The sequence below is a fragment of the Hyla sarda genome, chromosome 10 (genome assembly GCF_029499605.1).
Source record: "Hyla sarda isolate aHylSar1 chromosome 10, aHylSar1.hap1, whole genome shotgun sequence".
NCBI classification, from domain to species: Eukaryota; Metazoa; Chordata; class Amphibia; order Anura; family Hylidae; genus Hyla; species Hyla sarda.
The window spans coordinates 60,659,155-60,676,254 of NC_079198.1; the positions used below are offsets into that span (position 1 = coordinate 60,659,155).

Consider the following 17,100-nt stretch of genomic DNA (forward strand, 5'->3'; position numbering starts at 1 on the left):
ACTGCAGACTCCAGAATTGGTATTTCTGCTGCAGAAACATCTGCAGCGGAAATTCTGCCTTGTGCACAACAAAGCATCGGGGTGCTGGGCCGGAAAAGCATGTTTGAGCCGCCATCAAATTGACAAAGTCCTCACTGAACAAAAAACGTGAAGTCCATTTCAGTAAGGACTGAGGGATCAGTTTGGATTTCTGGGCAGCCAACAAACCTAGAGATCAGTGGTTCATACAGGTGACCCCACCTGGACTGGGGTCCAGGTGGGGTCACGTTTATGGGGGGGACAGGGGGAATTGTATAGGGAACAGGGTCACTAGTATGGGAGACCTCTACTGTTGTTGCCCTGCAGCGCCAGCTTCTGGGGGGCTCATCATTAATGGATGATGATGAGGGAGGAGAAAGAAATGTGGGGTCTTTCTCCTCACCCTTATTGGCGTTCTCGGTGTTGGAGGCAAGCGCATGGTGTATGCCTCCTCCACCAAAAGGGCTTTGGGGTGTTTATATTTTATAGGGGGGGAAGGGGGGTGGAGTGTGTAAATGTAGTGTTTTCACTTTATTTCAGTGTGTAGTGCAGTGATTTTTTGCGGCACAGTTTTTTTTTCTTTGCACTTTTTGGGGAGAGTAAGCGCTCCGTCCCACCAGCGACTGATCTGCGCTGTGAGGTCGGACTGTAATCCATGTTAAGACTGCGCCTCCGGACACGCGCTGCTCCCACTGCACACCTGCATATTCTGCCCACATGCACACCCGATTGTTGATCGGGTTAATCAAATGGGTTAACCCAATCTGCGCCACAGAAGCGCATATTTAATGAATGCCGTATATATACGGCGGAATGTGCCAAGGTATCACGTCATCCACCGCATATATATGGTGTTCTGCGGGAAGGGGTTTAAAACAAAATACCTATGTTTAACCCCTTAAGGACGCAGCCCTTTTTCGCAATTCTGACCACCGTCACTTTACGCATTAATAACTCTGGGACGCTTTTACCAAATATTGTGATTCTGAGAATGTTTTTTAGTGACATATTCTACTTTATTTTGGTGGTAATTTTTTGGCGTTACTTGCATCCTTTTTTGGTGAAAAATCCAAAAATGTCATGAAAATTTTGAAAATTTTGCATTTTTCTAACTTTGAAGCTCACTACTTGTAAGGAAAATGGATATTCCAAATAAATTTTATTTTTCTTCACAAATACAATATGTCCACTTTATGTTGGCATCATAAAATGGACATATTTTAACTTTTTGAAAAAATTAGAGGGCTTCAAAGTAGAGCAGCAAGTTTCAAAAATTTCATGAAAATTGCAAAATCTGAAGGGACAGATGTTACAGAACTACAACTCCCAGCATGCCTGGGCAGTCTAGGCATGCTGAGAGTTGTAGTTTTGCAACATTTGGAGGGCTACCGTTTGGGCACCAATGTAACAGTGGTCTCCAAACTGTGACCCTCCAGATGTTGCAAAACTACAACTCCCAGCATGCCCAGACAGCCTTTGGCTGTCTGGGCATGCTGGGAGTTGCAGTTCGGCCTTCCTAGTGGTTGCCACTAGAGATGAGCGAACTTACAGTAAATTCGATTCGTCACGAACTTCTCGGCTTGGCAGTTGATGATTATCCTGCATAATTTAGTTCAGCTTTCAGGTGCTCCCGTGGGCTGGAAAAGGTGGATATAGTCCTAGGAGACTCTTTCCTAGGACTGTATCCACCTTTCTCAGCCCACCGGAGCACCTGAAAACTGAACTAATTTATGCAGGATAAGTCATCAACTGCCGAGCCGAGAAGTTCGTGACGAATAGAATTTACTGTAAGTTCGCTCAACTCTAGTTGCCACAGTAAAGATCGCTTTACTTTCACAGGGTGGGCAGAATGGGGGGTTTCCATGGCAACCCCCTGTCCTGCGCTGCTATTGGTCAGAACTCAGTTCTGACTAATGGCAGGGGATAGGAGGAGATCGCAGCCCTGCGACCTCACTCCTATCCTGCAGGATGATCGGGGGTGTCACTGACAACTCTGCTCATCCCTATTTTCCGGGTGATCGGGTCACCAGAGACTCTCAGGACCCCCCTCGGCGACGTGCCGGGATGCCTGCTGAATGATTCCAGCAGGGATCCCGGTACGGTCCCCAACCGGCTAGTGGTGGGGACCGGAATTCCCACGGGCATATGCATATGCCCTATGTCCTTAAGGACTCGGGATGCAGGGAGTATGCATATGCCCCACGTCCTGAACAGGTTACAATTGCAGTATTCTAACCACTATAATTTTTTTTATTTTTCTGTTTCTTTATTTTATGTTCAGATGTATTTTTTGCACACTGATATTTAGTTTTTATCAGTACCACTTTTGTGCATATATGACTTTTTGATCACTTTTTATTCCACTTTTTCTGAGATGTGATGTGACCAAAAATCAGCAATTTTGGACTTCAGTATCTTTTTACGTTTATGTCTTTGGCCATATGGAAACATGAACATTTCTGCATGCAGAAATACCAAATATCTGTTTATTTTTGTAACGTCTTAATGGGTGTGGACCCGCTGTGACACTTACTGGTTTGTCATAGGGTCAAACATGGGAGCGGAGTCTAAGTGTTCCCCTCGTTTTCACCCTTTATCCTGCTCCAGGATACAGAAGCTGATCTTAGATGCAGGGGAATACAAGGTTGCTACTAGAGATGAGCGAACTTACAGTAAATTTGATTTGACACGAACTTCTCGGCTCGGCAGTTGATGACTTTTCCTGCATAAATTAGTTCAGCTTTCAGGTGCTCCGGTGGGCTGGAAAAGGTGGATACAGTTCTAGGAGACTCTTTCCTAGGAATATATCCACCTTTTCCAGCCCACCGGATTTCCTGAAGGCTGAACTACTTTACGCAGAATAAGTCATCAGCTGCCGAGCCGAGAAGTTCGTGACGAATCGAATTTACTGTAAGTTCACTCATCTCTAGTTGCTACCACAAAAGTGGTCCTGATAAGTGGTAGCTGGCCAAGCAGGCAAGAATGCCCCAGAGCCGAGCACCGGGGATACAGGCAGGTGCAAGCGAGCTGAAATTGGAGATGGAAGATCAGAGAAGCAGAATCAGATGCAGCAGTGCTGACCAGGTGATTAGCAGAGCTGGTGCTGTTAAAACAGCAGAGCTGAATAGCTCAGGTGCAGCTGTGTGGAACAGGTATGCGGGCAGATTGAGGTGACTGAAATTCAGAAGGGAACTTGTTACCATGTAGTCAAAATGGATCATGCACTGGTTTAGGAATCCTCTGCAGGACTTTGGATTGCCTCAATATTGTGAAGGCAAAGGCAGCTGGACACCGGAATCCCCAAGGTATGAACACGGTGTAGCAGGAATCACAGGAGTTGCTAGGACCTGTGGTGGACCAGTTGCAGACACAGCATCCAAGCAAGTAGAAATAGTGTCCAAGTACTGCACCAAGACATCTTGGCTGTCACTTTGACGTTGTAGCTTTTGATACAGATCTTGCACAGTGGGCTTGGACTTGCCAGCGGGGTCCATGGCCTAAGAATTATTGTAGTTTTCTACAGCAAAGGTCCCTGTCTGCTGTGTACCAGTGTTCCTGTTATCCTGCATCTAGCTGCACCTGAACTATCCAGCTCTGTAACAGCACCAGCCCTGCTAAATCAACTGGCCTGCTCTACTGCATCTAATTCTGCCTGCTGATATCTTCACTTCCAGCATCAGCTCGCCAAACCTGCTGGTACCCCGATGCTTGGGACCATTCTAGTGGCACTGTGAGTTCACATTCGTCAGGGTGTTACAATTTTATTTAAATTTTTTGGGGGGAAATAATTTCAGTTTTTATTACAGGAGGGGCTTCTTTATATTATATACTAGCTGAGTACTCGGCATTGCCCAGATTTTCCTACCTCATTTTCCGTCCTCATATCCCGCCCTCATATCCTGTCCTCATAGCCTGTTCTTAAGTGGGGCTGAGTTGTGATGAAGGGATTGCAGGCTGAAGATAGAGGGAGGCGTGGTTTTGTGGAGGTGGGCATGACTTGTAAGCCTGACTGTTAGGGCAGTCTATTTTGTGATCCTCTACCAGAAAGCCACATGGATTTAGTTAGACAAAGGCAAGTGTTACGCCGAGCGCTCCGGGTCCCCGCTCCTCCCCGGAGCGCTCGCTTCTCTCTCGCTACCGCAGCGCTCCGGGCAGCTCCACTGACCCGGTGCGCTGCGATACCGTCTCCAGCCGGGATGCGATTCGCGATGCGGGTAGCGCCCGCTCGCGATGCGCATCCCGGCTCCCGTACCTGACTCGCTCTCCGTCTGTCCTGTCCCGGCGCGCGCGGCCCCGCTCCCTAGGGCGCGCGTGCGCCGGGTCTCTGCGATTTAAAGGGCCACTGCGCCGCTGATTGGCGCAGTGGTTCCAATTAGTGTGTTCACCTGTGCACTCCCTATTTATACCTCACTTCCCCTTCACTCCCTCGCCGGATCTTGTTGCCATTGTGCCAGTGAAAGCGTTTCCTTGTGTGTTCCTAGCCTGTGTTCCAGACCTCCTGCCGTTGCCCCCGACTACGATCCCTGCTGCATGCCCCGACCTTCTGCTACGTCCGACCTTGCTTCTGTCTACTCCCTTGTACCGCGCCTATCTTCAGCAGTCAGAGAGGTTGAGCCGTTGCTAGTGGATACGACCTGGTCACTACCGCCGCAGCAAGACCATCCCGCTTTGCGGCGGGCTCTGGTGAAAACCAGTAGTGACTTAGAACCGATCCACTAGCACGGTCCACGCCAATCCCTCTCTGGCACAGAGGATCCACTACCTGCCAGCCGGCATCGTGACAGTCAACTTTATGCCAAGATAGAGAAATGTCTGTTTGAATGCCAATCTCTTCCTTTCCTAGGATACTTGGTCTCTGGCCAGGGACTACAAATGGATCCAGACAAACTCTCTGCCGTCTTAGATTGGCCACGCCCCTCCGGACTCCGTGCTATCCAACGTTTTTTGGGGTTCGCCAATTATTACAGGCAATTTATTCCACATTTTTCTACCGTTGTGGCCCCTATCGTGGCTTTAACCAAAAAAAATGCCAATCCCAAGTCTTGGCCTCCTCAAGCGGAAGACGCCTTTAAACGGCTCAAGTCTGCCTTTTCTTCGGCTCCCGTGCTCTCCAGACCTGACCCATCTAAACCCTTCCTATTGGAGGTTGATGCCTCCTCTGTAGGAGCTGGAGCGGTCCTTCTACAAAAAAATTCTTCCGGGCATGCTGTTACTTGTGGTTTTTTTTCTAGGACCTTCTCTCCGGCGGAGAGGAACTACTCCATCGGGGATCGAGAACTTCTAGCCATTAAATTAGCACTTGAGGAATGGAGGCATCTGCTGGAGGGATCAAGATTTCCTGTTATTATTTACACCGATCACAAGAACCTCTCCTATCTCCAGTCTGCCCAACGGCTGAATCCTCGCCAGGCCAGGTGGTCTCTGTTCTTTGCCCGATTTAATTTTGAAATTCACTTTCGGCCTGCCGATAAGAACATTAGGGCCGATGCTCTCTCTCGTTCCTCGGATGCCTCGGAAGTTGAACTCTCTCCGCAACACATCATTCCTCCTGACTGCCTGATCTCCACTTCTCCAGCCTCCATCAGGCAAACTCCTCCAGGAAAGACCTTCGTCTCTCCACGCCAACGCCTCGGAATCCTCAAATGGGGTCACTCCTCCCATCTCGCAGGTCATACAGGCATCAAGAAATCTGTGCAACTCATCTCTCGCTTCTATTGGTGGCCGACTCTGGAGACGGATGTCGTGGACTTTGTGCGAGCCTGCACTGTCTGTGCTCGGGATAAGACTCCTCGCCAGAAGCCCGCTGGTTTTCTTCATCCTCTGCCTGTCCCCGAACAGCCTTGGTCTCTGATTGGTATGGATTTTATTACAGACCTACCCCCATCCCGTGGCAACACTGTTGTTTGGGTGGTCGTTGATCGATTCTCCAAGATGGCACATTTCATCCCTCTTCCTGGTCTTCCTTCAGCGCCTCAGTTGGCTAAACAATTTTTTGTACACATTTTTCGTCTTCACGGGTTGCCCACACAAATAGTCTCGGATAGAGGCGTCCAATTCGTGTCAAAATTCTGGAGGGCTCTCTGTAAACAACTCAAGATTAAATTAAACTTTTCTTCTGCATATCATCCTCAATCCAATGGACAAGTAGAAAGAATTAACCAGGTCTTGGGTGATTATTTACAACATTTTGTTTCCTCCCGCCAGGATGATTGGGCAGATCTTCTACCATGGGCCGAATTCTCGTATAACTTTAGAGTCTCTGAATCTTCCTCCAAATCCCCATTTTTCGTGGTGTACGGCCGTCACCCTCTTCCCCCCCTCCCTACTCCCTTGCCCTCTGGTTTGCCCGCTGTAGATGAAGTGACTCGTGATCTTTCCACCATATGGAAAGAGACCCAAGTTTCTCTTTTACAGGCTTCATCCCGCATGAAAAAGTTTGCCGATAAGAAAAGAAGAGCTCCCCCCATTTTTGCTCCCGGAGACAAGGTATGGCTCTCCGCTAAATATGTCCGCTTTCGTGTCCCCAGTTACAAACTGGGTCCACGCTATCTTGGTCCCTTCAAAGTCTTGTGCCAAATTAATCCTGTCTCTTACAAACTTCTTCTTCCTCCTTCTCTCCGTATTCCTAATGCCTTTCATGTCTCTCTTCTTAAACCACTCATCATCAACCGTTTCTCTCCCAAATTAGTTTCTCCCACTCCTGTCTCCGGTTCTTCTGACGTCTTATCAGTGAAAGAGATACTGGCCTCCAAGACGGTCAGAGGAAAAAAGTTCTTTTTGGTGGATTGGGAGGGCTGTGGACCTGAAGAGAGATCCTGGGAACCTGAGGACAACATCCTAGACAAAAGTCTGCTCCTCAGGTTCTCAGGCTCTAAGAAGAGGGGGAGACCCAAGGGGGGGGGGTACTGTTACGCCGAGCGCTCCGGGTCCCCGCTCCTCCCCGGAGCGCTCGCTTCTCTCTCGCTACCGCAGCGCTCCGGGCAGCTCCACTGACCCGGTGCGCTGCGATACCGTCTCCAGCCGGGATGCGATTCGCGATGCGGGTAGCGCCCGCTCGCGATGCGCATCCCGGCACCCGTACCTGACTCGCTCTCCGTCTGTCCTGTCCCGGCGCGCGCGGCCCCGCTCCCTAGGGCGCGCGCGCGCCGGGTCTCTGCGATTTAAAGGGCCACTGCGCCGCTGATTGGCGCAGTGGTTCCAATTAGTGTGTTCACCTGTGCACTCCCTATTTATACCTCACTTCCCCTTCACTCCCTCGCCGGATCTTGTTGCCATTGTGCCAGTGAAAGCGTTTCCTTGTGTGTTCCTAGCCTGTGTTCCAGACCTCCTGCCGTTGCCACCGACTACGATCCCTGCTGCCTGCCCCGACCTTCTGCTACGTCCGACCTTGCTTCTGTCTACTCCCTTGTACCGCGCCTATCTTCAGCAGTCAGAGAGGTTGAGCCGTTGCTAGTGGATACGACCTGGTCACTACCGCCGCAGCAAGACCATCCCGCTTTGCGGCGGGCTCTGGTGAAAACCAGTAGTGACTTAGAACCGATCCACTAGCACGGTCCACGCCAATCCCTCTCTGGCACAGAGGATCCACTACCTGCCAGCCGGCATCGTGACAGCAAGATGGAGGATAATCTTTAAGAGGGCTCTCCAAGGCATGATCACAGGGAACCTGTAGGTGTTTTTGTAAACACAGGTGGGCTGGAAAAGGGGGCTAAGACAACATAATAAAAACCCATTGAAGGGGACCAAACTCTCTCTCTTCTGCTGGACACCAACCTCACCAGTTTCCTGTTTGGGCCTGATCTTGAGACAAAGGACTGCAACTACTTCCATGCCTGTTTTTGTTGCTCATACTTGCTGTAAGGCTATGTTCAGACAACAGAATTTCCACCTGCAATTCCGCTTTGAAATTGCAGGCGGAAATTCCGCTTGCTAAAATGTATAGTGAATGGGTTTCCGTTCACAAATTCACACTTCGGAATTTGTGAAGCGGAATTTGTGAACGGAAAATCCGCTTGGAAATTTCCACCTGAAGAATGGCGTTGCTCTTTCTTTAGGTGGAAATCCGTGCGGAACACATTGCAGTTTATTGGAGACATCAGTGTCCTCACGGTCCTAGCGCTGACTGATTCAGTCAGTGCTGGCCGCACTCGGAATCTCCGGGCGGAAATTTTCTGGCCGGAGATTACGTAGTCTGAAGCTAGCCTAAAGGGTCCCCGAAGCTAAATGCGTCAGTATTATATTCTTTGTGTGTTTTATACATAATAGTTGTACAGATTAAGGAAAATCCACCCAAATGTAAGAATTGTTGTACATGTGTTTCCTTCACTGCAAATTTAAGTTTCTAGCTATTTAGTATTATCTTTTTCTCTATTTCCTCTCATAGTTAGAGTGTGTTTAGTTAGTTGTACATTAAACATCTTTATTTCTGCCAGTATTTGGGTATGTAGAGTTGATTTGTGCATTGGATATTAGGATATAACTCTTCCAAAATGCCTAACAAATAGGTTGGTCTGTGGGGTGCTATGAATGCATTTGGTCTCCAGTAATACTGCTAACCTTTTGGAGCCAAATACAATTCTGGCCCAAAGCCACGAACCACAACACTGACCAATGCACAAAAGGGGTGAAAAAAAATAAAGGGGTGTGGATAAAATGGTGGGTTAGGCTTTGAGATGGTGTGTGGCAAGACTGACAAACTCACCAGGAGATGAAGAGCTGAGCTTGGAGTAAGGTACTGGAAGTCCTATATACTTACATGGGACTTAAGACAAAAAAAACATCCTTTACGTGAGGGGGTAGGTTAGGGTTAATTTAACCCCTTAAGGACCCAGCCATTTTATACCTTAGGACCCGGCAATTTTTTGCACATCTGACCACTGTCACTTTAAACATTAATAACTCTGGAATGCTTTTAGTTATCATTCTGATTCCGAGATTGTTTTTTCGTGACATATTCTACTTTAACATAGTGGTAACATTTTGGGGTAACTTGCATCCTTTCTTGGAGAAAAATCCCCAAATTTGATGCAAAATTTGAAATTTTTTTATTCACATATACAATATGTCTACTTTATGTTTGCATCATAAAATTGATGTGTTTTTACTTTTGGAAGACACCAGAGGGCTTCAAAGTATAGCAGCAATTTTCAAATTTTTCACAAAATTTCCAAACTCACAATTTTTCAGGGACCAGTTCAGGTTTGAAGTGGATTTGAAGGGTCTTCATATTAGAAATACCCCACAAATTACCCCATTATAAATACTGCACCCTGCAAAGTAGTCAAAATGACATTCAGTCAGCGTTTTAACCCTTTAGGTGTTTCACAGGAATAGCAGCAAAGTGAAGGAGAAAATTCACAATCTTCATTTTTTGCATGTTCTTGTAGACCCAATTTTTGAATTTTTACAAGGGGTAAAAGGAGAAAATTTATACTTATATTTGTAGCGCAATTTCTCTCGAGTAAGCACATACCTCATATGTCTATGTAAAGTGTTTGGCGGGCTCAGAAGCGAAGGAGCGACAAGGGGATTTTGGAAAGTACGTTTTTCTGAAATGTTTTTTGGGGGGCATGTTGCATTTAGGAAGCCCCTATGGTGCCAGAACAGCAAAAAAAAAAACCCACATGGCATACCATTTTGGAAACTAGACCCCTTGAGGAACGTAACAAGGAATAAAGTGAGCCTTAATACCCCGCAATTGTTTCACGACTTTTGCATGTGTAAAAAAATAAAAAATACATTTCACTAAAATGTGTTTCCCCCAAAATTTCACATTTCTGCAAGGGTTAATAGCAGAAAATACCCCCCCCCAAACTTTGTTACCCCATCTCTTCTGAGTATGGGTCCCAGGACAGCAAAAAAATACCCACATGGTTTACCATTTTGGAAACTAGACCCCTTGAGGAACGTAACAAGGGGTACAGTGAGCAGTTACCCCCGACTGGTGTCTGTCAGATCTTTAGAACAGTGGGCTGTACAAAATTTTTTATTTGCACAGCCCACTGTTCCAAAGATCTGTCCGACACCAGTGGGGTGTAAATTCTCACTGCACCCCTTATTACATTCCGTGACGGGTGTAGTTTCTGAAATGGGGTCACGTGAGTTTTTTTTTTTTTTGCGTTTGTCAAACCGCTGTAACAATCAGCCACCCCTGTGCAAATCACCTCAAATGTACAAGGTGCACTCTCTCTTCTGGGCCTTGTTGTGCGCTCCCAGAGCACTTTGCGCCCACATATGGGGTATCTCCGTAGTCGGCAGAAATTGCATTACAAATTTTGGGGGGGCTTTTTCCCCTTTTGCCTCTTGTCAAAATGATAAGTATAGGGCAACACCAGCATGTTAGTGTAAAAAAATTATTTTTTTACACTAACATGCTGGTGTAGACCCCAACTTCACCTTTTCATAAGGGGTGAAAGGAGAAAAAGCCCCCCAAAATTTGTTAGACAATTTCTCCTGAGTACGGCGATGCCCCATATGTGGCCCTAAACTGTTGCCTTGAATACGACAGGGCTCCAAAGTGAGAGCGCCATGCGCATTTGAGGCCTGAATTGGGGATTTGCATAGGGGTGGACATAGGGGTATTCTACGCCAGTGATTCCCAAACAGGGTGCCTCCAGCTGTTGCAAAACTCCCAGCATGCTTGAACAGTCAACGGCTGTCCGCCAATAATGGGAGTTGTTGTTTTGAAAACAGTGGCATACCAGATGTTTTTCATTTTTATTGGGGAGGGGAAGGGGGCTGTGTAGAGGTATGTGTATATGTAGTGTTTTTTACTTTTTATTTTATTTTGTGTTAGTGTAGTTTAGTGTTTTTGGGGTACAGTCACATGGGCGTGGGATTACAGCAAGTTTCCCGCTGCGAGTTTGAGCTGCCACGCAAAATTTGCTGCATCGCAAACTTGCAGCCTGATACTCACTGTAAGCCCCCTGCCCATGTGAATGTACCCTGTAAATTCACAAGGGGGGACCTCAAGCTGTTGCAAAACTACAACTCCCAGCATGCACAGTCTATCAGTGCATGCTGGTAGTTATAGTTTTGCAACAACTGGAGGCACACTGGTTGGGAAACACTGAGTTAGGAAACAGACAATGTTTCCCAACCAGTGTGCCTCCAGTTGTTGCAAAACCACTACTCCCAAACATTCTCAGGCATGCTGGAAGTAGTAGTTCGGCAACATCTTTAGAGCCAGATGTTGCCAAACTACAACTCCCAGCATGCTTGGAGTTGTAGTTTTGCAACATCTGGAGGACTATAGTTTGCAGACCACTAATACAGTGGTTCCCAATCGGTGCCCTTCCAGATGTTGCAAAACTACAACTCCCAGTATGCCAAAACTGTCCAGGCATGCTGGGAGTTGTAGTTCTGCAACATCTGAAGGGCCATCTGATGGTCTGGACTGCTGCAAAGGTCCCGCGCCGACGCCAAAGATCCACTCACCTGTCGCCACCCCCGCCGTCTCCGCCGCCGGGATCCGGGTCTTCAGGGACCCCCAGCACTCCCCCGTCCTCCGCCGTGTCCTCCGGTTTTCATCCCGTTCTCTCCTGTTTTCCAGGGGCCGGGCAGGGCGGGAGGAAGTAGCCGCCCCCCCCTCCTGCGATTGGTCGGCTAGCTAACCAATGAATCTCAGGGGATAGAAGGAGGTGGCAGGCTTGCCACCTTGCTTCTATACTTCAGCATGGTCCTGGCTGTCTGTGACAACCGGGATCATGCAAAATTACCGGGCGGTGGGGTCCCAGAGACCTGATCAGCCCGGTATCGACGCAGATCGCAGGGGCGATTTCCCTTGCGATTTGCGACGATCGCCGATATGGGGGGCCTACATGGCCCCCCTCGGCGTTTGCCCTGGATGCCTGCTGAAGCATTTCAGCAGGCATCCGCTTCCGATCTCAGCCCGGCGCGCGGCAGGGACCGGAAAACGCCATGACGCACTCATTCGTCATGGGTACTTAAAGCCCAGGGTGCGGAGACGTATGCATACGTCATGGGTCCTTAAGGGGTTAAGTTACAGTGGGGCAAAAAAGTATTTAGTCAGCCACCAATTGCCACCAATTTTGCAAGTTCTCCCACTTAAAAAAAGGAGAGAGAGGCCTGTAATTTTCATCCTAGGTATACCTCAACTATGAGAGACATAATGATAAAATCCCAATGTCTGATTTTTTAAGATTTTAAGAATTTATATTTGCTAATTATGGTGGAAAAAAAGTATTTGGTCACCTACAAACAAACAAGCAAGATTTCTGTCTCTCATAGACCTGTAACTTCTTCTTCTTTAAGAGTCTCCTCTGTCCTCCACTCGTTACCTGTATTAATGGCACCTGTTTGAACTTGTTGAGCTGGGACCAAAGTAACAAAGGCTATCATCAGTAATGCACTACACCACCAGGGACTCAAATCAAGCAGTGCCAGACGTGTCCCCCTGCTTAAGCCAGTACAATTCCGGGCCCGTCTGAAGTTTGCTAGAGAGCATTTGGATGATCCAGAAGAAGATTGATTTCATCTGGCCATATGAAATGCTACCAAAGTAGAACTTTTTGGTAAAAACTCAACTCGTCCTGTTTGGAGGGAAAAAATGCTGAGTTGCATCCAAAGAATGCCATACCTACTGTGAAGCATGGGGGTGGAAACATCCTGCTACATTTCTGCTAAGGGATCAGGACGATTGATCCGTGTAAAGAAAAGAATGAATGGGGACATGTACCGTGCGATTTTCAGTGAAAGCCTCCTTCCATCAGCAAAGGCATTGAAGATGAAACGTGGCTGGGTCTTTCAGCATGACAATGATCCCAAACACACTGCCAGGGCAACGAAGGAGTGGCTTCATAAGAAGCATTTCAAGGTCCTGGAGTTACCTAGCCAGTCTCCAGATCTCAACCCCATAGAAAACCATTGGAGGGAGTTGAAAGTCTGTGTTGCCCAGCGACAGCCCCAAGACATCACTGCTCTAAAGGAGATCTGCAGGGGGGAATGGGCCAAAATACCAGCAACAGTGTGTGAAAACCTTGTGAAGACTTACAGAAAACATTTACCCTCTATCATAGCCAACAAAGGGTGTATAACAAAGTATTGAGATTAACTTTTGTTATTGACTAAAAAAAACTTATTTTCCACGATGATTTGCAAATCAATTCTTTGAATATTAGACAATGTGATTTTGTGGATTTTATTTTTCTCATTATGTCTCTCACAGTTGAGGTATACCTATGATGAAAATAACAGGCCTCTCTCATCTTTTTAAGTGGGAGAACTTGGACAATTGGTGGCTGACTAAATACATTTTTGCCCCACTGTAGGTGGGAGAACAAGCAAATCCTGGGACACCAGAAGAAGTTTAGCACCGAGGCATAGGGGTGTTGTCATCCCAGGGTCTCTCATGCAGCTTATGGGTCTATAGTTTGTTCATCTGTGTATAATGGGGGGAAATTATCAAGAGTGGTGAAGGTGCATGTCTACCTACCTCATAAATTTGTGTGGTGAAAACTGTGTTCCTGCAACAAATTTATTTCATGGTTGTAATGTCCGTATATTATGGGAGAGATCTCTGTATTGAAATTTTAGATATTTTACATGGTAATAAGGTCATCTCATATTTTCTTCTAAATTCCCCTGCTCTGGTCATTTTCCTGTTGGAGCACCCATGACCTGTGACTGAAACAGAGTTTCCTGACACAGGGCAGCCCATTTCACTCCAGAACACCTTGAGAGTCTTGAACTTTTATTGTGCCCTGTACTAATTTAAGACACCCTGTGCCAGATACAGCATAGCAGCCTAGGGCACAAGGTGTCTTGAATCTGTAGAGGGTACAATGAATTCTCAAGACTCTCATGGCATTCTGGAGCGAAAGGTACTGCTGGTTTCAGCCGTAGGTCATAGGATAATGACCCAAAACACACAACTAAAAACATTGGACTTTTATAAACTAGCCTATTAAACATCTGTGGAAGAAGCTAAAAATGTACAAATTATATACTGTAAACATAAACAAAAATTAGGCATGACAAGCAGAGTAGCGTATTATTTTTATACACATCTCAGAGACCTATACATCTAAAAAAAAAAAAAATTTAAAGTAGATGATGTTAAATTCACATCAAACTGAGGCGTAACAGTCATAGAAAGAGTAATAGCAGAAACAAAGTCTATGGCCCTCATTTACTATTGCAAATCCGACATGTTTTGTCGGGTTGTGCGCCAGATTCTGTCGCATTGTGCCAGAAATTCTGTCTGGGCCAGATTGTGCGCCAGAATTGAAATAAAAAAACGACTAACTCTCCATTTTGCTATGAAAATCTGAAAAGGGGCGTGGTAACTGGGAAAGGGGCGTGGTCTTCGAAAAGGCATGTTCAACATTTTCGCAAAAAAAAACTACATATTTACTAAGGTTTCCACATAAAATGTGGTGGATTTCAGCTGAGGAAAACCCTACAGATCAGAGCATGTGTAAAAAAAAAAAAAGCAAAATGTAGGGAAACCTTAGTAAATACCGTGGGAAATAAATTGTAGGGAATTAAAATCCACAAAGAAACCTACACTCCATTCTTAGTAAATGAGGGACTGTGTGTTGATTCCTTTCATGTTAAACAGCAACGAGTTCTGAACCGTCTTATCCTGTAGTCATCTTTAAATTAATCAACATTGATGATCAGATTCAGAAAAAGCAATGTCTCATTTTCATCAGTTATTTATAGTAAATCTTTATTCATTATTACTTTTGTCAGTTTCAAGTTTTTTCAGGGAGAATAGTGGGATTCTCTGTCTTTAAGGGTAACACCTATTTTGTATATTTTTTTTATTTTTAGTATTAGCTAATAGGTAATTTATCTGTTCATTTCCATTTGTAATAAATATATAATATTTGTGTAATGTACCATCCTCCAAACACTATTTCACAATACCTGTTACTTGAAACTCTTCATCATTAATGGCTTCCACCCTCATGTGCAGCCGACCGCGGCGTTCAGTGTGGTCCACCCCACAGAGACTAGGCACATTCTGAACACATCGTTTGTGTACATTCATCTCACAGCCTGAAGGAAGACAACATATTGTTAAAGCAAACAGTTGCCAACCAATAAATATTAAAGTGTTCCTGTCATTTACTAAAACTGTTACCAGGTTTTGACTTTGGCACTATTGTCACTTGAAGATTTTCATTTAAAGGGGTACTCCCCCTCAAGACATCTTATCCCCTATTCGAAGGATAGGTAGTAAGATGTACGATTGCAGGAAGTCTGACCACTGGAACCCCCCCGCGATCTCCGGGCCGGCGACTTTGCATTATGAACACGGAAGCTTGAAGCTTGCGTGTTCGTGATATCACACCCCATTAATTCATTTCTATGGGAGGAGGCACAATGCCTAGTACATGTGGTCTGATGGCTAGTACATGATGGCTAGAACATGTGGGCTGTGGTCACCCGTCATCTGGCACGGAGCGGAGTGGGGTGGCGACCCCCCCACCCTTGATCAGACATCTTATCCCCAATGGATAGGGGAAAAGATGTCTAGGGTTGGAGTACCCCTTTATGTGTACCTATCACTTTAAAAATCTTTTGACATGTTGAAGCATGTAAAATGTTTTGATTGGTTGGTTGAGGTCTGGCTCCACTGATCATTAGAACAACTCAGGTGAAGCATGTGTTTAATAGAAACACTGTCACCAACTTAAAATAATGATATGTTGCAGATATAGTAATTATCAGACTTATCTTTAAAAATGTTGTGGTTTTTACTCTATATTTGTCTGTTATAATTATGACCACTAAATGACCAATAAGGCTAATTTGATATTCAGTTCCAGGCCAAGTCATCTATGTCCTCACAACACATCATCTGGATCCCTGTAGCAGACACTGAGAGAGATAGGGGAAGATTTATCAAAACCTTTCCAGAGGAAAAGTTGCCCAGTTGCCCATAGCAACCAATCAGCTTGCTTCTTTCATTTTTAACAAGGCCTCTGCAAAATGAAAGAAGCAATCTGATTGGTTGTTATGGGCAACTGGGCCAATTTTTCCTCTGCACAGGTTTTGATAAATCTCCCCCATAGAGTCAGGAAGTGAAAGCTGACACAGCTTTCTCAGGGACACGCTAGGGAGAGGACTGCAGGAGACACGAGCAGTACAGTGAAGATGTTATCTAGCCAGAACTAGAGTCAGCAAAGATAAAAGTGACAGGAACACAGTCCCAATCACAGTGTGAATAACATCCTTTGTTTGTTTTTTGTTTGTTTTTACTTTCCTTGGTATCACATACACTGAAAGATTCTTTCCCCAGCTTGCAACGATTACTCTTTAGTTGCACTATACAAGCCCTATTATACTGTAAGCCTATGGATCCCCTCGTAAACTCATCAAAACTTTTGACATTTCTTTGTGACATGTCAAAAGTTTTGGTAAATAAAAGGGATACTTTGAAAGCAGTATTTCTGTTTCAGCAGAAAAAGCTTATTCATTATATATTGAAAAGATGAACAATTGACAGACAAACTTTGCTGATCCATATTTCGGATAACTATCAGGCTCCTCTCACATGGCAGCATTGTGTTCTGATTTCTTTTGCATCAGCATTTGTAAGCCAAAACTAGAAGTGGGTATTATACACAGAAGAGGTGCACATTTTTTCCATTATGTCTTCTCTGAGTAGGTTTTACTACTGGTTTGACTTACAAATACTGACCAAAATATTGCTGTGTAAAAGTTGCCTTAAACATATAAACAAGACAGTGACTGACAGCTATGCATTGTCACACAGAAATATCACAATGTATTATATAAGAAACAAAAATATCACACTGCTAATATAGTCAAGGCATGCAAAGCATTAGAAGGGCTTTGTGATACACATCAGATCACTTACAATGCAATTGCAGATATCTATTGAGTTAAGATGACAGCTGGAGGTCCTCTTATCTTCTCCATACCACTCTGCTGCTTTCCACTTGTATGGTCTGCCTTCTGGCAGGCTTTGCAAGTGGGTCGCCAATATCACTGATTAGTGTCATGCCAATGCAGGGCCATGCAAATTTGTGTCATGCCATCCAGTGCTAGCTCCACTCTTTCCTATTGGCATTGCGTCGAACTCTGTGG

At 45.6% G+C, this 17,100-nt stretch overlaps 1 protein-coding gene across 1 annotated transcript in view; it reads right to left on the reverse strand.

Moving 5' to 3' along the window:
* The window catches only part of PRKCG (protein kinase C gamma), a 716,084-nt gene that overhangs the window by 241,555 nt on the left and 457,429 nt on the right, over positions 1–17,100 (reverse strand). Inside the window, exon 5 of the mRNA XM_056544377.1 lies at positions 14,911–15,042. Coding sequence (XP_056400352.1) covers positions 14,911–15,042 — 132 coding nt within the window. The remainder of the gene's footprint in view (positions 1–14,910; positions 15,043–17,100) is intronic.